This window comes from Furipterus horrens, unplaced genomic scaffold (genome assembly GCF_987537825.1).
Source record: "Furipterus horrens unplaced genomic scaffold, mFurHor1.1.pri manual_scaffold_4, whole genome shotgun sequence".
Lineage (NCBI taxonomy): Eukaryota > Metazoa > Chordata > Mammalia > Chiroptera > Furipteridae > Furipterus > Furipterus horrens.
Window position 1 is genome coordinate 203,286,147 of NW_028327174.1, and position 19,696 is coordinate 203,305,842.

General features: G+C 65.6%; 1 protein-coding gene across 2 annotated transcripts in view; it reads right to left on the bottom strand.

Annotated features, from left to right (window-relative positions):
* Positions 1 to 14,388, bottom strand: part of OLFM1 (olfactomedin 1) — a 31,136-nt gene extending 16,748 nt beyond the window's left edge. The window contains exons 1-2 of one of the 2 annotated variants that reach the window (XM_090274983.1): positions 14,100 to 14,388; positions 690 to 839 (exon numbers count right to left, since the gene is read on the bottom strand). In XM_090274983.1, the coding sequence (XP_090131109.1) occupies positions 690 to 839; positions 14,100 to 14,165 (216 nt within the window). In that variant the 5' untranslated portion in view covers positions 14,166 to 14,388. Of the gene's footprint in view, positions 1 to 689; positions 840 to 2,756; positions 2,949 to 14,099 lie in introns of those variants that run through there. The other variant, XM_090274984.1, reaches the window with a different exon arrangement.
* Between the last annotated feature and the right edge of the window lie 5,308 nt (positions 14,389 to 19,696).

Consider the following 19,696-nt stretch of genomic DNA (forward strand, 5'->3'; position numbering starts at 1 on the left):
TTGGTCCCAGGTGTGAGCGCCCCTGCTCAGCTGCTATTTGAGTGGGACGAGTCAGTCCCATCTGGACCCAAGTTCCCACTCCTTGAGATGGGGTGAAAATCTCATCAGCATCACACGGCTCTTGTGAAGATTAAGTGGAATGATGGAGTGGAAATGTGAATGCCTACTGCTCTGTGCTGGTCCCCAGGGGTTACAACGGTGACAGTTTAATCTGCTCCTGCACCAAGGGCACATCCACGGCAGGGTGGGGTGGGGGGCACGCCCGGCCCGGCCATCGGCAGGTCCAACCACTCAAAGGCAAGGGAAAAAGTCCCCTCAGGTAAGATCCAAGTGGCCATGCGTCCCCGGAAGCTGCTGGGGACAGAGCCCTCAGGACTGCAGGTGGTGGGCACCCCTGGGAGAGACAGCCGTATTGGGGAGCAGGCCCAGGTGGCTTCTCAGGGGGGCCTGCAGTGATGGGGAGGGTCTGTTCATCCCCTCCTGGGCCACCCTTGGGGAATCTCCATTTCTTCCTTCCTTCCTTCCTTCCTTCCTTCCTTCCTTCCTTCCTTCCTTCCCAAATATTCTCCATGGGAAAGAGTGAGGCCGTGGAGCTGGGACGGATGCTGCAGGCCAGCCACGCCTTGGTGTTGGCATGGGAACTCATGCTTGTGCGCACACACACGCACACACGCCCTGCACACACTCACCTTCTCCAGTAGCTGCCTCAGCTGTTTCGTGCGGGCGTCCCGGGAACACATGGACTGCTGGGGGGCCACCACTGTGCAGATACACCGGCCCTCGCTGTCCTGGGCAGAGCTGTACACCTGCCAGCTCTCCTCAGGGTTGGTGGGCAACACCTGCAGATGGCGGCGGGTGGCGGGGGGCGGGGGTGGTGAGGGAGGGGGAGGGAGAGAAGGTGAAAGCGTGAGGCAGGACACCAGGGAGGACAGTCCGCGACCAGCCGCAGGGGAAAAGCAGGAAGAGGTGATCTAAAGACTGTTCTGACCACGGGGAGGGAAGGCGTCCCGGAGAACAAAGAGACAGTCTCTGGTGAGGGTCCCAGGGCTGGCAGGGAGCCAGACAGGCACGAGTCTTTACATTTTTTCAGATGCAAGGGACACTGGAGTTTTGGCGTGTGACCAAACGGATCCGGTAGGCAGAGGGAGGGGCGAGCACAGGCTGGAGCGGGAGGAGGAGGGAGGCAGGAAGGGGCAGGAAGGGCCGGCTGCTTGACTCACAGTGGGCACGGAATTGGGAAATAAGATCTCCCCTGAAGGCGGGCGGGGGAGGGGCTGGCGCAGCCTCACGCGGCACCCCGTCACACCGTTCATAGCAGGCCATTAGCCCCGACCGGAGGGAGAGGAGCCCCGCGATCTTCCCACTGGCCACCTGGCGCAGACGGCCCCAGAAAACGCCAGGCTGCCACCTCTGCGTGAGCGGCCACCCACAAGCCATTTGGTGGGTGTCACCAAGTTTCTGGTGCCATGCTGTGCAGGGTGTCACACCCAGTCTCAGTCCTGAAGTGTGCCCGAGGGCTACGAAGAACCCAGAGCTGTGAGTGGCCGGTGCCACCTTGCAGCCCGGCTCAGGGGCTCCTGAGCGCCAGGCACACAGGGCAGAGGTCAGACCCGATCGGGAGCACGACCCCTGTCCCCTCCCGGGGCCCAGGCAGCCTGCCCTGTCGCCTCAGGTCACCTCCCGCTATTTTTAGCAGGAGGACAGGAGAAGCCGGGGGAGGGAGAAACTAGAGTGGGATCCATTTCATTTCATTCATTTCCAGCCCCAGCCGCTCAGGACCCAGGGGCGCAGCCCAGTCATTATGAAGGAAACGGCGGGCGCAGCGCCTGCCGCGTCAGGTGAGGCGGAGAGCGTCTTAGGAGGGGTCCCTCGGAGGCCTCCTCCCAGAGCGCTGCGCCTTCCGCCGCAAGGAAAGAGCGGAGGAGCCCGGTGTCCTTCACCTCTCCTTTCCGCTGACAGGCGGGCTGGGGCGCTCCGCTCCGGGGGCGCTCCGCCCGCGGCTCACGGTGGTGCGCCCCAGCCTCCTCCTCCAAGTCAGCCCTGCCCAGGATCGCCGGGCGCTCGCCCCCTCCCCGGGGCCTGGCGAGGGGAGGCAGGGCGGGGGCGGGGGCGGCGGCGAGCTCCGCAGCGAGGGGCACCCAGGGGCCTAGCTCCGGCCACTCCACACCCTTTTTGGACGGACCTCCGAGTGGGGTGGGGAGGGAAAGGCGCCCTGGGACTTGGGGACGCACAGGCAGCTGAGGGCATCAGCACCCCTGCCCACGGCCGGGCCGGTCAAGTCCGGCTCTAACAAAGTAGGGCGGCTGCCTTCGGAGCCCTGGGCGGACCCAGGCAGACCGGGGTAGAGCGGCTGCGTCTCCATCCCTTACTCTCCGAGTGACCTTGGCCAGGTCCCCAAGTCCCTGTTTCAGAGTCCTAACCTTATCAATGAGGGACTTGTCATTAGTTGAATGAGGACGCCAAGCCCGAGTGAGTCCGTGCGCTGGCATTCCCCACCGTGGGAGGGAACCAGGTAAAGCCAGGAAGCGTGGCCGGGGCCCGGGGGCCGGGGGTAGGGTAGGGTGGGGACCGCGGCGGGAGCGGCCGGGCTGGGGGTGTGAGGGGCAGGGTCACCCCCGCAGCGCAGAGGAGCCGCCCCCTGACCCCTGCCTGCATCCTGGCCCCGGAGCTTGGCTCCCTGGCGGGCGTCTGCCCAACCCACCCCGGGGTTGGGGTCGGGAGGAAGCGAGGGAGGGGGCCGCGAAGGTGGCACTTACGCCGGTGCTGCGGTCCAGCGTCCCGCCGCTGGCCGCCGAGAGCCTGGTGGTGTTGAGGCCCACCAGCGAGGGCAGTGTCTGGGACACCCAGTTGCTGATCATGGCCATGGTGCTCAGCACGACCCCGATCTTGAGTAGCGGCACCGACATCGCGCCTCGAGTCGCCTCCTGCGCCCGCGCGGCGCCGCGCCGCGCCGGCCCCGCGCCCCCGGGCAGCCTTCAGGCGGCGGGCACCGCGGCGGGCAGGGGCGCCCGGCCGTGTCCCCGCGCCCCCTCGGCCCGCCGCCGCACGCCCGCCGCTGCCGCCGCCGCCGCCCCGCGCGCCCCGGCCATGGTGCGCCGCCTCCGGGCGCGGGGACAAGGGCCGCCGGTGGCCTCCGCGCGCCCCGCCGCGGTCCGGGTGGTGGTGCCGCCGCGCCGTCCGCGCCACTCCGCGCCCTGCCTCTGCCGGGAAGGGCCGCCGGCTCGGCTCTGAGCGCCAGGCGGACCGCGCGCGGGGGCCGGGGCCGGGAGGCGGGGACACGGCCGGGCGACGCCATCTGCCCAGGAAATGGGTGGATTTTTCCTTTCGGCTCGGGCTCCCCGCCGCCCCCTGGCTGCTGGCTGTGAGGTCTGCAAACCTCCGTCTCCCCGTCTCCAGGAGTTGGGACAGGGTGGCGGGGGAGCAAAGACAGACCGCCGCTCCCCGAACAGTAAAAATCCGCTCGCGGCGCCGCAGCCACGGCCACGGCCACGGCCGCCCTCACTGCCCGCCGGCGGCCGAGCGAGGCCCGGGACCTAGCAGCGACCACGCTCCCTCCAGGGCCCGCTGCACCCCGGCTGCCGGGGACCTAGTTCACCGGCAGCTCCAGGCTCCCAGCAGCCGGGAGTGTGAAGACCCTCCTGGCAGCGCGGGCGGCCAGGTGCTGGCACCCATGGGAACAAGGGGCTCTTCTGCCGGTGCGGCGCCCACCAGGGCGGGCTCCTGGGTGCAGGCGTGAGGGACGTGCTCACACCGAGCAGGAGGAGCTGGGTGCAGGTCCGGACCCAGGCACCCCGGCAGGGGCGCTAAAGCAGGTGGTGGTGCAGCCCTGGGTCTGCGGTTGCCGGCCGCGCGGGCGCCCCAGGCCGGGCTGCTTCAGCGGGAGGACCTGCAAGTCTCCTTGGGGGCTCGGGCGGACCGGGCCAGACACCGTCATGGGGCTGATTCTCACCGAGGACGGGAGGTTTTCCCTGCAGACCTCCCATGAGCCGCTCGCGGCCATTTGTGGGCCTCACCCCCACCACCCCCTGCCCCTCTGTCTGCGGGAGGAGAGGGATCTCCCTTCCACAGACGTCGGGGGAGGGAGCCGGCTTCCTGAAGCCCCTGCCATGGGCACCACCCCTTGGCTCCATCCCTGTTTGCAGAGGAGACTCAGTTACAGCTGGGATGGTCTTGGCTTGAGCGCTGGGTGAGAGGCCGGCCAGCAAAGGGGTTTCCGCGATTTGTTCTCCTGGGCAATGCCCGGGATCTGGGGCAGCTCCTGGGCTGGGAGCCACCGACGGAACTGTTGGGGAAGGGCGCCACCTCCCCGCAGGAGCTGGTACTGCGTGCCCGCCGGGAGCCGGCCGGCCGCGGGCCCCACTGCCCCCTGCTGTCCCCTGCCCACTGCCCCGTGCAGTCGGCCCCTGCCCTGCGCTCCTTCAGCCCACGTTCAACAAACACAGAGTCACTCACACCACGGTCCCCTGCAGAAAAGGCAGCGACCACTTATTTCTTGCGACCAATCCAGCCTAAGCCAACTGACAAAACCCTCAGGCCGTCTCAGAAGCTGCGGATACGTGGGGGTACAGCGGGCTGTAGACCCCAGACCGAATCCGAGAGAGGGGAGCAGTATGCCATACACCCGGGGCAGAAGCGACACCTAGTAGCAGCAGGTTCCGGCGCTTTCCACGGCTGGACACTGCGTGAACAGACAGACACTTTCTCACACCCACCCAAGGCCATGCTGGAGAAAGTCATCTTGGAACTGTCCCGCGGTGCCCACGCTGGCTCTGGGCAGCCGGGGGCTGACGCTGCCTCTGCCACTTATGGGCTGTGGGACCCTGGCCAAGGTCATTGGCCCTCCTGTGCCTCAGCTTCCCCATCTCTGAAATGGGTCTAAGATTAGTAAGTCTCCTCTCCAACGCTGTGGGGACTGAGGTGGGGCAGGAGCCAGGCATGGCAGCCGGTGAGGATGGGGGTCCTTGTCACCCCCCCCCACCTGCTATGCACAAGACCCAATGCGCCCAGAGAGGACCCAGAGCTGAGTGACTGGAGCTCAAGAGAGAGGCAGAGGGGGGTTCAATGCCCCAGGGTCCTCCCCTCTCTTCAGAGCAGCTTGTGGCTAAAGACCATGGGCAGGAGAGTATATGGATACTCTCCTTGTGTGTGTGGGGGGATTGTCGGGCACGGAAATACTCCCAGGTGCAGCCGGGAAGGCGACGGGCAGGTGCAAAGGTAAGAGCTCTCCTGGTCTCAAAGTTCTGCTTGATTGCACGTCAGTCACGTCCCCGGAGGACGTGGCAGCGGGCACTGGAAACTGAAGAGAGCAACTTGGCTGGTTTCTCCCTCCTCAGTGTGGGGAACCCAGGTGGGTCATGGCCATGGAGCTGAGTGCTGCTCCCTCGAGCCTGAGGGCTGGGGGGCTGCCATCAGCCCCCCAGGCCCAGGGACACTCCCACCGCCCAGGAGACGGGCTGTTAGGGGTGAGTGACCTGGAGGTCCGACATCCCGTATCATGTCTCTCTGGAGCTCGCAGTCATGTTGGGGGCCTGGGGTGGCTCCCACTGGGCTTGTCAAACATGGCCCGGGCTGGGGACTCCTCCACTGCCCTGGGGACAAAGCTGACCAGGGAGGCCAGAGAATCTGAGAGCGATGGGAGAAAAAACTGACTCACACCCACCCCGATGCCTTTCCGTCCTGGTCATCGTCTCTTCATTCCTCGTCTATGTTCACAGAGACTTGAACAGACACACGGCTCCTGACCGCCACCCCCACCCCAGATGGAGCCTGGGGGCCGGACAGGGCTGCACTGGGATGCGGTGGCCTCACCCCGCTCGCGGAGGCACCCGCCACTCCAGCCTGCACCCTCCGCTCTCCCCAGCTGGGGGTCTGAGGACAGTCACTCCCAGCCCAGGTAGCGCTCAGCAGCACCCTCTCCAGGGTCTGTGATTCGCAGCAGAGACACTGCTGTACTGACTGGAGGGGGCCACTGGGAAGCCCAGCGCGAGTCTAATTGGATCTCGAAGGCCACACCGTGTTTCCGAGCGCAAACCGTGGCGTGTTGAAGAACAAAGGCATTTGGGTGACGGGCCCCAAGGCGTCCGCTGGCTCCAGGTGTGCCCAGGGAGGCACTGAAGTCCCAGCCTGCACGTGGCTTCCCTCGAAGCCAGGGGCGCTGTTTGCAGGGGTGCACAGCTGTCATTGTCCTGGGGAGCAGGTGCCGCGCCCACACGCCTTCCGTGAGCAGCACGCCGCCCCTCCCCGCTCCCCCTCCCCCCTCCTCCCGGTGGGGCCGTTGCCTGCCCCCCCCGTGAGGTGAGGCTCAGAAGGGGGATGGGACCTGCCCAGGGTCACGGGGTGGGGGGTGAACTGGCTACTCCCAGGGCCAACCTCTCACACATGGCCACCTCCGCTCCGCAGACGCATGAGGTCTCAGTCCCCTCGGCTGCTGGACAGAGATGCCACCGACAGGGGGCCTAGAAACAACGGAAATTGGTTGCTACGGTTCTGGAGACTGGGAGGCCGACACCAAGGTGCTGCAAGGTCACGGGGCTCATTGTCCTCACTCGGTGGGAGGGCAAGGGGGCTCCCGGAGCCCCGTTACAAGGCTCTGACCTTGTTTAGGAGGGCAGACACTCCCTCCAATGCGATCATCTTTGGGGGTGAGGATTTCAGCATATGAATTTGGGGAACACCCAAACTTCACAGCACAGCACACGGCCACTGTGAAGCCTCCCGAATCCCGGGAGGAGCGTGATTCCCCGTCACCCACACAGTTCCACACGCCCTGCGCCCACCAGATGCGTTTCCACTGGAACATTCCCAGGCCTTTGTGGGAGGGCTGGGTGTGCCCCACCCTGCGTGACCCCAGCTCAGGCCTGCGATGCCGGGCCACCGACGGGACCCACTGGACTGGCCAGGTTTCCATCCTCACGGCAGCCTGTGGCAGCCTTGACTGAGGCAGGCTCTGCACAAATCCATCAACAAGAACGCCAGTCTCACCGCCCTGGGTTTTACGGCTCTCCAAAGGGCGCGGGCGTTACGTAACGGTGCAAGTGCTCCGCTGCCTGGGGACGGGCCTGCGTGGGCGCCGGAGCCAACCTGCTGATACCCTGCGACAGCCGTGGGGCACACGGAGCATCTCCAGGCCACAGACAGGAACCAGGTCCAGCCAGTCCCCCAGCTGCTCGGCAAACTGACATCCCCAAAGGACAAAGCGCAACGTTCTCTCGCTGTTTACAAATACACACATTTTTCTCAAGCCTGCACACAGTGGGGGCGGCAGGGAGAGGGAGGAGGAGAAAGGAAGAGGAAGAAGGAGACAGAGGAGGAAGACAGGAGAGGGAGGGGGAGGGGGGCGCAGAAAGAGGGGCGAGGAAGGGGCACGTGTGGCCACTCTGCCCCCTTCCACCCCGTGCCCGCCCCGTGCACACTGGGGAAGGATGTTCCCGGAGCAGGGGGAGGGGGCAGCCACGGAGGGCCACCGCAGGCTGTCCGACCCAATGTCCCCATTCTGCCCCCTCCGTGGCCGCTGGGTCTGCAGGGGGCGGGCTCAGTGGAGGACCTTGTCACTCCCCACGCCCTTCCTGTAAGCGGATTTCCCTTCTGGTCAATGGCCCGGCACCTCTCAGGGCCACCCCACCGACGGCGGGCTTGGCTGTGTGGCCAGGGGACGCTGAGGGGACCGCTGCCACGGCTGAGCAGAAGCCTCTGAGCCATGCGCAGAGTGGGGCCGAGGAGGCGCGGGGGCCGGAGCTGGGAGGTGGCGTGGGCACTCCCATCCCCGGCCCTTGCCCCTCCCTCACAGCTGTCCAGGAATGGGCCACCTGCTCTCCCAGCCGCTGCCCCAGGCTGGCCCACGTGCAGACCAGGAGGCCACAGAAGAAACGGGTCCTGCTCTGGGAGGCCCTTGGAAGAGCTCAGACGAGGTAATCCAGTAGGCGTGTGGCTCTCCGCACTGCCCCTGGGTCTGCGGACCCCACGCCCGTCCCTGTTTGTACCCTCCAGGTCGGGGGTCTGGCCACACAGGCGGAGGAGAACGGCCCGCTTTCTGTGGATAAGTGATTGACCCGACAGGAATTAGAAAAGGGCGCCGTCATACGAGCGTCTCAGGGAACCTTGGGGTGCAGCTGCGGTGCAGGGAAGCCCAGGATGCAGCATTTGTCCGGAGCAGAGGACTTCGGGGTCCCCCATTCTAGAGATGGAGGCCCTTCCCTTGGAGCTCACGCTTCGCGGGCACCGCCAGCCACCTCACACCGACCAGGTGCCCTGCCTGCTGAGCCGGACTTGGCCGCAGAGACTCTGCGCCTCCAGCCAAGGCTGCTGCTGTCTCGGGAGACGTGGCCTGCGCGTGGCTCAGAGGCTTCGCTCAGCTTCACTCGGATGCCCTCTCCCCAACTGCCACTCTGTCAGCAGGACACGGTTCGGGCCGGCAGCCGGGGGTGGCACCGTGTGGGCACGCAGGCGGGGCCGGGGCGCGGGGCCACAGCTGTTGGCAGGTGGTCGGCTCTCTGTCTGAGTCCAGACGTACAACCACCCCCCTGGGGTGTTCAGTAAGTTATTGGTCACCTTTATAAACACGCCGCTGCTCTTTCCTCCGCCCTCAGATGCACCCAGCATCGCCTGAAACAAGTAAGAGTCACGTTCTTCCCAGAATCCCCCTGGGGGGGCCCTCTGCACACCGGAGGAATGTCCAGGTGAGGCTTGAGCTCAGAGGGGACCCTGCGTGCCCCCGAAGCCCTCCGGGTGGAACGGAGCTGCGTGCCGTGTCTCCAAGGTGACGCTGGACGTGGACCCTCCGACGCAGACCCCCGGCCACTTGTCGTGCCACTGAACCCACACAGCAGAGCACAGTCTGCACCCCGGTCCCCCAGATCAGAGCCCGCAGGGCCTGTGTCCTTCCGACACTGCTGGAGAGCAAAGGCACCACCCCCACTGCCACCGCGGCAGCTGCCGTGAGATCTCACGCGGGTGCAGAGGACGGGGCAGACGGCGCTCGCGAGGAGCCATTGCCCGGACCTGGGGCTGTGAGCCAAGTACTGCTGGTCTCCTTGGCTCCCGCTCGCTCCATGGGGAAGGGACTCGAGCAAGGTCACCGCTCCCCCAGTGGCAGGAAAGACCCACCATGGTCAGACGCCACCACACACTCTGCCCAGGACCTGCTGCTTCCCTGCTGAAGCCAAGCTTCCCGGTCGGCAGCAGGCGGGCATGTGGCCATCCCGCGAGAGCAACCCAGCTACCCCGGCCCCCCTGCGCACCCGGGCGCGGGCGGTGGGCCCCGGCGGGCGGGCACCACGCGCCGCCTTTCACCGGTTCTCAGTGATACTGCGCCGTTTTCTCCATGTTTCCTTTGTCTCTCTCCCAACAAGAGCATGAACTCATGTATCACGGGCGCCAGACGGAGCTGGGACTGCGCGTTGGGTCTGCCACCTACTTCTGGGCCATTAGAGAGGGTACCCGATGCCCCCAGCCCTCGGTCTCCTCACGTCTGGGGTGAGGACAGCAACGCAGGGTTGTGGGACTATCACAACAGGACCTGGGGTTTGACACGTGGCAACATAAAAGTGCCAACCCTGGCCCGTGTCTTATGCATGTGATGGGCTGAATTGAAGGGGCCGCCTCTCCCTTTCTACGTCCCCCGCCCTGGCCGTCCTCATGGGGGCGGAGGGCATGTGGCTCGGGGCTGCTGGGTCCTGAGTGTGGAGAGAATCCACGGAGCATCTGTCAGAGCCGAAAATGGGCTCCTTCCCGCCAGCCCACTCATGGTGGCCATGTATCTAATTCAGTTTGGCTGGTAATTAGTTTTGTATTACGTTGCACGCTGTTGTTAATACTGATTACAGGGCCCGATAACTTTAGCAATAAATGCCACCCAAGGCAGAAAATTACCTTTCTCTCTATCAGGGGAGGCTGAAGCCCGTGGAATGAGAAGCGAGCTGCTGCCAGAGGCAAGCAGCTGCCTGGGGGGACGCCTCCGGCTTACGCGGGCGCGCGCCTCCCCCAGCGCCGTGGTCGGCCGTCCTGGGCCAGCCCCCCACTGTGGCAGTGCGAACACAGAACAAATTCCACGTGCTCTGGACTGACCGGTTCAGAAAGGACCCCATGCTCTCCGAACGCTGACACCCACGGCCACTCATGTCCGGGGCAGATGAGGCCCAGAGGCGGGGGCAGGCGGGCGGGAGGCCAGTGGGTGGCTTGCCCAGCAGGGGACTGGGACAGAAGGTCGTGTTTTGTCCTCGTTATGTGTGTTCGGGAGCGTGCGTTGGGTCTTCCACCGAGGAGGGAACTGAGGGCGAGAGGGACGGGCACGGTGGGACTCGCAGGGGTGGACTCTGTACCCCTGCCCTATCTGCCCACCCCGAGGGGAGGCCGGGGCTGGCCACGTCTCTGCTCAGGTGCCTAGACCAGCAGACAGCGCATCGGACTCGGGGGCTGAGCACATGCGGCTTCCCTGCAAAGCCTGAGGACAGCCAGCGACCACAGCTGGCACTACAGACACTCTGTGCTCGTTTACAGCTGGGACCCCCGCAGGGTGTCGGGGTGTTATGTCCTTAAGAGGGGCCGTGCCCTGTGCTGGGGTTAGCCTGGCTCCTGAGGCGGCCCTGCATTCCTCGGCATCAAATTCCTTAGCGCAGCTTTGCCAGCGGTCCTGTGTTGTGAGGACCCTCTCTGCCCCCTGCCCTTCCCCCGCCTTCCTGCCCTGGCTCACGCTGCCCCCTGCACCCCTCCGTGCCCCCCGCCTTCCTGCCCTGGCTCATGCTGGGCCCCCGGTGCCCCCTGTACCCCCTGCCTTCCTGCCCTGGCTCACGCTGCCCCCTGCACCCCTCCGTGCCCCCCGCCTTCCTGCCCTGGCTCACGCTGGTCCCCCCAGCGCCCCCCTGCCCCCCGCCTTCCTGCCCTGGCTCACGCTGCCCCCTGCACCCCCCCCTGCCCCCCGCCTTCCTGCCCTGGCTCACGCTGGGCCCCCTGTACCCCCTGCTGCCTCCCCCAGCCTTCTCAGGCTCCCGAGGAGAACTCCCGCCTCCCTCCTCTCAGGCCCCACTTGGTTCTGGCTCTCCCGAGCCTCTTAAACAAATAATGCTGGCAGGGCCGCAGGTCTCCCCACAGAGCGCGCCGGCGCGGGGGCCAGATGGCGCACTCAGCTCGGACTCCCGCAACGTTGCAAGCCCAGGTGTGGCTGCGTTACACCCGACCAGCTGGCCTCCGAGAGCCGGGTGTGGAGGGGGGGCGAGGGGGCGGCTGAACGGACAGGGCGGGGTTCGCAGGAGGGAGGCTGCCCCCGGAGTCACCTAGTGTCGGGGCCTGTTCCCAAAGGTGGACATCCAGGCGGAGAGGTCAACCGCCTGGGGGGACTGGGGCAGAGTCAGGGCAGCGGGGCTCAAGGTCATTGTCCCAGAGCTTCTCAGCCCTCCCAGGCCATCACTGAGAGGGGACATGCTTCTGTCTGAATGCAGCAGAGGTGGGCGGGAGCTCAGGGAGCCCCACGCTGCCCCCACCCCCAGCCCTCGCCCCCCGGAACAGAGACCGACTCTTCCCATCCAGGCTGGGAGGCCCCATCCCATGCTTCTCCAGGAACATGAAACAGCCGGCCCTTTTATTGAGAATCACAGCATAAGACCAAGTCCACCTCTTTCTGTTTGAGGGCAAAGTTCACGTGGGCCCACAACCTGGCGCGTAGTGGACCATCGGTCAGTAATTGGCGTTGGACTGAATGGCTCATCGTACGCGAGCTGTGGGAGCACAGATGGCCAGCCACGTGCTCTCTGCCCCCGCCCGCCTGCCCGAGTCCTTCCAGCAGCGTGGATAACGTGCAGGTAAAATCCGTGCGTTTCGGACTTGCTCCCCTGTTGACACGGGCTGATCTGTGGTGGCAGCGGCCCTGGGACTGCGGATCCCTTGGGAGGGCCCTGGGGGTGAGGTACGGCTTGGGGAGCCATTTCCTAAAGTGCAAGAGGGCAGGGGTGGGCGGGAGACAGAGGCCACCCAGCTCAGCCACCAGCCACCGTCCTGAAGCCCACAGGTACCGTATCCAGGGACAAAGGTAGCGAGCACCGCCCCAGACACCCTGCACCGGGACTTCCTGGGGTCGAGCCACTTTGGGATCAACAAAGCAAGAGGCTTGGGCACGCAGGTCCCCGTGCCGCTCCCATTCAAAGCACGGCAGCCCCGCACACACTCATTCCCGGGCCCTGGAGGTCACTGTTAAAGGTGAGACTCTGTCCCACCCCGACTCGGTCTCCCTGGGCGGGGACAGTGCAGCCGGCATCTCTGGATTGGTGTTCTTGGACCTGAAACGCCTGCAGCCATTTCCGACAGCTGAACCTTGGCTCTGAAATCCCATCACCGTCAGGGGTCAGGGGCCTCCCACGGGAGATTCAGAAAGCAGAGCCAGAGAGGCGGGCCCAGGGAGCGGGGGCCATCCTCGCAGGTGAGGGCTGCCTCCTGGCTGGCTGCGCTGTGGGACACAGCCCTTGGACAGGTCTCCCAGCTCAGCTTCCGCAAGGGGAACGGCGGGGAAGACAATGGCCTTTCCCTGCCCGGCCCAGGGGAGCTGCCCAGGGTCCTGAAATGCTCCGGGGCGGCAGGAGGACGCAGGCGTGGAACGCCTGCGGGTGGGAGGGGGCTGGCCGAGAGTCCCACGGCAGGCGCCCTTAGGGGGGACGGCAAACACTCTCAGCGCCAAGACAAAGCTTCCAACCAAAGCGGAACAAAAAGTTTTCCCGAGAACGGGGATCTTTAAAAAGATGCAAGGAGGGAATCCTGTGGGTGGGGGGGGGGGAGCATTCTGTGGCGTGGGAACAAAGGCTCAGGGTCCCTGGGAGCTAGAAGGCCGTGATGGCTTGGAGGGCCCTCAGGGCTGCCATCCGGGGCCACCACAGCCAGCCCCTCGTCCCCGAGGTGTCTGAATAAGGCTCATGCCCAGATGTTCCGCCGTGGTGTGAACGCACGTGCAGCTGTCTGTCACAGGGCACAGCCCGCCCCTCGGCTGGGCCTTCCCGCTGCCAGGAGGCTGGTCTCCCAGGGCACGGGCTGAACCTCTCCAGGGGGCCCGGCCGCTGAGGGAAGAGGGGCAACACACCCTCTGGGCCGGCGTTGGGGCTGCACTTCCCGGGCAGAGCCAGGCAGCAGGCAAGCGCTTCAGACAAAACCAGGGGAGCTCCTTCCAGAGCCTTCTCTCCTGTGATCCACCTCTAACCCGCTCTTCCCTCTTTGTTTCCTCTTTTGTTCCGAGAGGAGGGGAGGCAGAGGGGAGGGCGGGCTGGGGCGGCTGTGGCTCGGGGCGAAGGGGCTGGCGGCCCCCCGCCCCCCGCTCCAAAGGGCCGGCGTCTCAGCTCAGAGCATGGCACAGTGGCACCATCCAAAGGGCATTTTAATGTCACCGGGAGCAGCCTGGCTCCCGAAGCCAGCAGGCTCTTCCCAGCACCCTGGTGAGCGGGTGCTCACAGACAGCCCAGATCTGCCAGCCCCGGAATGCATTTTTAAAATGGAGAACACCAGCCAGAGACAGGGGCTCCGTGGAGGCACTGTTTGGGGGATGGCAAACCCACCCGGGATGCCCAGTGGCCCCACACACGCTCCGGCGGCTCGCCACGAACACTTCTTGGCGAGCATGTGGCGCAACACCCCTCCCAGAGCCCCCCACGCGGAGCCCACCAGGCACCCCAGCCCAGCACGCCGCCTGCCCTTCCCCGCTCCGCTCTCGGAGGCACGAGTACCGGCGCACCTCAGCTCCGGGAGCCCCAAGGGCAGCCTTCTAACCAGAACCAGAGGCAGGGATGCTCCAGAGGACTGGGGTTTGGGTTGGGAGCTGGGTCAGACCATCCCCCCAAAAAACAATAGCAGCCAGACGACCCCCTCACGCTGGCCTTCGAACTTCTCAGCAGGGAACGGGGCCCCCACCGTGCAGCCGGGCTGGGCCAGGGCCGGGGGTCCCGGGAAGCTCAGCACCAGTCTCGGCGGGTCAGTCCGCACCCCGCTGTGCACCCCAAGTGCGGCCGGCACTCTGGCGCCGGGGCAGGGGGTGCCCGCGGCGCGGAGCCGCTCCCCGACTTTGCGGGGTTCCCCCGGGGCCAGGCGGGCGGCTCGCGCGCAGGGAGGAAAATGGCGTTGGATGCACGTACTTGAGTGAGTTCGGTGCCCATCAGGATGAGGAAGAGGAGGCTCAGGAGCTTCCGGGCTGGCTGCATGTCTCGCTGCCACCTCCGACGTCCTGGCAGGCGGGAGCCTGGTGCTCGCCGGCGGCGGCTGCGCGGACGCGGACGCGCTCCCGGCTCGGCTGGCTCCGCGGCGGCGCCTGGCCTTGTCCCCGCGCCCTCAGCACCCGGAGCCGGCGGCGCGCGGATTCTGCTGCGCGGAGCGTCCGCTCTGCATATTGATCGGTCCCCGCTCCACGGTCCCGGGCGGGGCGGGCCGGCGGGCGGGGCGGCGGCCGCTCCGGCCCCTCCTCCAGCGGCTCCGGCGCCCGGCTCGGAGGCGCGGCCCAGCGGCGGTGCCAAAAGTTTGCCGGGGAGGGGCGGGGGCGGGTGGCGCAGAGGGGCCCGCGCGCCGCGCTCGCGCGCGGGAGCGGGGAGGGCGGCGGCCGCGGGGAAGCAGGCTGGGACAGGATGTGACATCAAAAAGGCGGGGGAATTTAACGCGGAGAGAAACTTCATCCTGATGGGCCGCAGCTGCGGGGGGCGGGGGCCCCAGGCCCTGGGATTTGGGGTCAGGACCGGAGGGCCGCCCGGGCCTGGGACCGGGCCCCGCAGATACCGGGAGTGGACCGCAGAGGGCAGAGCAGCGAGGGGCCGCTGGGGTGGCATCTCCAGGAGGCGGGGACAGAAAAGCAGAGCGTGCTGTCCGAGGTCACCTGTCACTGAGGGAGACGGAGGCTCCGACCCAGGGAGGGTGCTCCGGGCTGGGGTGGCCCCTGGGCACGGAGCCAGAGGGCGGGAACAGGCCTTGTGAAGTGGGGCTTCTGTCCCACCCAGGGCGTGCGTGGGGGGTCTGTCCTGGGCTCAGGCCTGAGTGCGCACGTGTGGGGGTGGGGACGCACAGGCGTGCGAGGGTCCCCGGGTCTGCTCTGGTTTGTAGGCCCATGTGCTTCGATGAAACAGAGGACACAGCTCTGCCCTCCCCAGCAGCCTTGCCTGGAGCGGGGACCTGGGACAGGAGCGTGCCAGCTGGCCGTGGGCCTCCGGGTCCCCTGCGCCCCCACGCCTGGAGACAGGCTCCCTCCCTCCCCGCGGCATCTTACGCTGTCATTTCCTGGTACTCCAGCCGGCGGCCCGAGTCTTCAACCGCAGGAGCTTGTCCCAGGGACCACGTTCCCCATTTAAATTCTTCTTTCTGGGGGCGAAATCCCCAACCGCCTTTATTTCCTGAGACGATCAGGCGGCGATAGGTGCTTAGACGTGTCTCTCGTCCCGGTGAGTGTTTAGCCTTTGGACAGTCAACTCTATAAAGAAAACACCTGACAGCCAGAGGCACCAGCCCCAGTGGTCGCAGGAGGCACAGCTGTTCACGGGTGGGGAAGGGGCCTGGGGGGGGGGACTTGCACTGGCCACCCAGGGAGTTCCAGAGCGAGGACGAGATGCCCACTCCTGCCCTGTCACCGTGCCACTGGGCGCAGGAGGAGGCCCCGTGGGCATTGGGGAAGCAGCCGAGCCTTGAGGTAGCAGGGGGCGGGGGCGGGGCTGCCACGCCTCCCAGCTCTGAGGGCTCTGCCATGGGGGTGCGCCACTCTCTGAGCCCCGGGGGGGGGGGCCCAGCGCCACCCAGGCTGCACGCACAGGGAGCTGGGGGGGGGGGCGCACTTGCAGGGGCCAGCTCTGCCCCAGGGGCGGGGCTTCCTAGTGGGGTGCCCTCAGGCAGGTGGACCCTGAGAGTTGGAGCTGGGGAAAGTGGGAGTTTTCTCTCCGCCCCGCTCTGGTTTCATCCTCCCGTGTTCTCACGCTTGGTGAAGGAAAGCATCCCCTTGGCCCCTGGCCTGAGGGGCAGCAGGGACGGGGAGCCCTGTGTGGGGGCTGGACGGTCAAGCCTTGCCCCGTCTCCTCTGGGTGCACAGGAGTGCCGCCACTGGACTGCACACCTAAAATGGCTAAACCTCACTCTCTCTGTCATTTTAAACCACAGCTGGATAAAAAAAAAAAAATGGTGACGTATTACACTCAAAACCATTGAATGGTCTACTTTAAATGGCCAGGATGTAAGGCATGTGAATTATATCTTAATAAAGCCTTTTTTTAAGAAGTGGCAGGGCTCACTATGGCACGGCTTTAGGAACACAGAGTACAAAGGACACTGTCACCACAAGACCCAGAATAGCCAGTGTTGCCCTGGGTGGTGGCTGTGAGGCTGGCGCTTGTCTGAGTGCAGAAGAAGTATAATGAAGTAGGTGTGAGATGTCCTTTAAACGTGAATTGCCTCCCTGGGACTCTGGGGCAGTCACACGCCCATCACGTGCCCACGCCTTCTGCAGGTGGGGTTGACGAGGGCAACTCCCTGCCAGCTGCGTGGAGCGGAAAGCGCCAGAACGGGGCCGCACGGGCTTTGCCACTTAGAAATCCTAGATTGTACTTGGACTTGACCGCAGGATGGGAACCTAAGCAAAACGGAAGGAATCACGAATGAAAGGCTAGTCTGTCTTCACCGCACGAAGGGTCACCTCCCGCTAACACGGAGGAAGAAAGTCCACGTGGGTCTCTCACCATTGAGTCAGAGGCGTTTCTGTCCCGCGTCCCCATTCGGACCATGTGGCACGTCCCCATCAGAAAGATGGGCGACTTTCGTGTCCCCTGCCTCCGGCCTCCCCTTTCCCGTCACTGCGCTTTAGTGCGGGTGCCATCTTCAGCCTGCCGGGGGTTGTCATGGTTGCATTCGCTCCTGCGGCCACCAGCCCCTGGTTGGGGGTCCTAGTTGATGCAGGGGTCTTTGCTTCCAGTCACCGCTTTGGGTTGCCTGAAGTCCAGGCACAGGGTGGCCACAGCAGGGACACTGCCCCCCGTCTGCTGACCAGTTCGGGTGCTTGTTTTCCTCCTCAGCTGCCGGCTCTCCTGTCTGAGTGCCCGTGGGGCGCCTCAGAGTGGGGGCATGTGGAGGCGGGCGCGGGTCCCGGGTCCCAGCGCTCAGCCTGTGGGGCAGCAGCCCTGTCCCCTCACGCCAGCCCTGGGCCCCTGTGTTGTGCGAGGACGGGGCGCAGTGGGTTGGAGCAATGGGACACGGCTTTGCTCGTCAGCTGGCACGGCAGGTCCCTGGGCACCCCTCCTGCCCCCTCTGCTGCTGCACCCCCCCCCCCCGCACCCCGGAAGGAACTCGGGCCAGAGCGCCGGGAAGGAGCCCAGGTCCTGCTGCGACTCAGGAAGCCGGCCATCGATAAGCTAAGCTTCGTGGCCCTTTAAGACAAGCCTCCTTCCAAGGCCAGCCTCGTTACAATGTGACAGCGGTTGCCAAGGCAACGGCACTAACTCTCCTCGCTCCTCTCTGCAAATTTCCCAGCAAATGGGGCCAAACCCAGGAGAGGCTCTGGCCTGTGCTCCGAGCGGCAGGCTGCCTGGCGTCACCTTCCTGCGGGCTCTGAGCTGAGTACCCCCGGGTCTCCGCTGGGCCGGGCCCCTCCTATCCAGCCTCCCCTTGGCCCTGTGGTCCCTGTTACACTGAGGCTCCTGAACTGAGAACCTACTGTGTGACAAGCTGGGCCACACAGAGAGCCTCCCCCCTGGGACTGCGGGCACCCGTTGGGTGACAGGGACGGGCTGACCTGGATGCAAGGCTGCCTTCCTGTGCCATCAGGGGCTGGTAGGCCCATGACGGGGCTTCTAAGCTTGGGAAGTCCTCGGGGCCGGAGAGGGCGCCCTTCCTGCACAGCGGCTGCCACAGAGATGGCAGTGAGACCTGCCGCTGTGACCATTGGTAGCCCTACTGTGTGCTGGCCTATGCTTGGGTTCGTGTGTCCTCATCCTCCCTTACATGCACCCCGGGCCTCCTGGGGTTCCCCTGCAGCTGCTCTTCCCAAAGCCAGCGGCACCGAGACTCGCTCGCGGGCTCCAGCCCTGGTCCCCGTCCCCTGTATGCAGCCCCCCTCCCCTGGTCAACCTGGGGCCCCAGGTCTTCTCTCCAGGGGATGGAATAGGCATTTATGGGTTTAGTTTTTCTCTGTCTCACTCGAGGCCCCTGAAGGCAAAGCCAATAAAGCTCCCTCCTTTATGGGGCTGAACTGGTTTTGTCTGGTGGCTGCTGGAGCAAAGGGCCACACAGGCCAGGGGGCGTATGACAATAAACCACTACTCACTCCTGGTTCTGGGCACCGGCAGCTGACTCCTCCCCCCGAAGCCCCCAGGAGGGTCCTGCTTGCCTCAGTTTCCAGGGGCTGCCAGTGTCCCTTGGCTTGTGGCCACATCCCTCCAGTCTTGGAGGCTCACATTTCAAACTCTGCTCCGTGTTCACACCACCTGGCCTGCGGGTCAGATGGCCCCTGGCTCCTCCCATAAGGACACTTAAGATGACATTTAGGGCCACCGGATAATCAGGATGGTCTCCCTACGTCCAGATCCTTAACTCGATCACATTTGCAAAGACCCCCTTTGCGTAGAAGGCAGTGTTCACGGGGCCCGGTGTTTGGACGCGGCAGCATTTTTGGAGAGAGAGCTGCCTTTTCCGCCTTCGGCAGGTATGGAAACTAAGCAAGCAAATGAAAGGACTCGGCAAATATTGATTGTGGGGTGGGCTGTGAGCCAGGAAGCGGGGTGCTGGGGCTGGGGGCGTGGGGAAGGCGCCGGCAGGCCCTCTGGCAACGCCCACAGAGGCCCCGGGGCAGGGGTGCCTGGGGAGAGAGGCGGGTGCCGGCAGAGGGCGGGGAGTAGATGGAGGCCGGACCACGGGAGGAGCCCTCGCCCTCGGGGCCTTGCTGGCCTCAGACGACCTTTGAATTTTGTTCTCAGGAAAAGGCAGCCGCAGGGTTTGAGGAGGGAGGTGGCCGGATGTGATTCGCATTTGGAGAACTCTGCGTCTCTGTGGAGAAGGAAGTGGGGGAGTCGGAGCGGGACCCCAGAGGCTGCTGCCGGGGCTGCACGAGTGACAATGGCACTGGACTGGGCAGCGGGAGCCGTGGAGTGTTTTGTCCTGAGAAGGAGTGGGGACCGGACGTGCTGATGGCTGGGTGTGGGGGCAGGGCTCTGGGTGGGCACTGGCTTCCAGGGAAGAGAGGAAGCGGCGTTTGTGGGAGTCAGGAGCTCAGTGTAGGGTGTCGCGGGTGTGAGCAACCTGGGGGGAGATGCCAAGTGGAGGTGCCCAGTAGCGGTCGTCCGGGGCTGGCCAACAGGGGGGCACAGGCCGCCGTCCAGGGCCACCCTGCCCCTGAGTCTGGCCTGAGGGCCCACCCAGAGCCTGAGGGCCCACCCAGAGCCTGAGGCTGGCCCCTGTGGGGGCCAAGCTGTGGTTCTGTGGGTCCCCAAGCTCCTGTTCTCACTTTAGCACGTGGCTTTGCTGGGGCCACGATCGGCTTTGACCTTGCGTCCCCTCCCGGGCTGGAGACCTGCCTCTGAGTTCCACCCTTGGAGCGAGAGCTGTCGTGGGCCCAGCTGGTCAGGGAGCTGTCACCGCGCAGCTGCCCTGTGCCAGGACCTGTGCTGCATTCCCAGGTGACCCCCGTCTCCTGCTGTTGCTTCAGTTTACAGATGGGGAGACTGAGGCCGTTGCAAGGGGCGTCACTGGCTCCGGGTTGCAGGGCCTGACGTGGAGG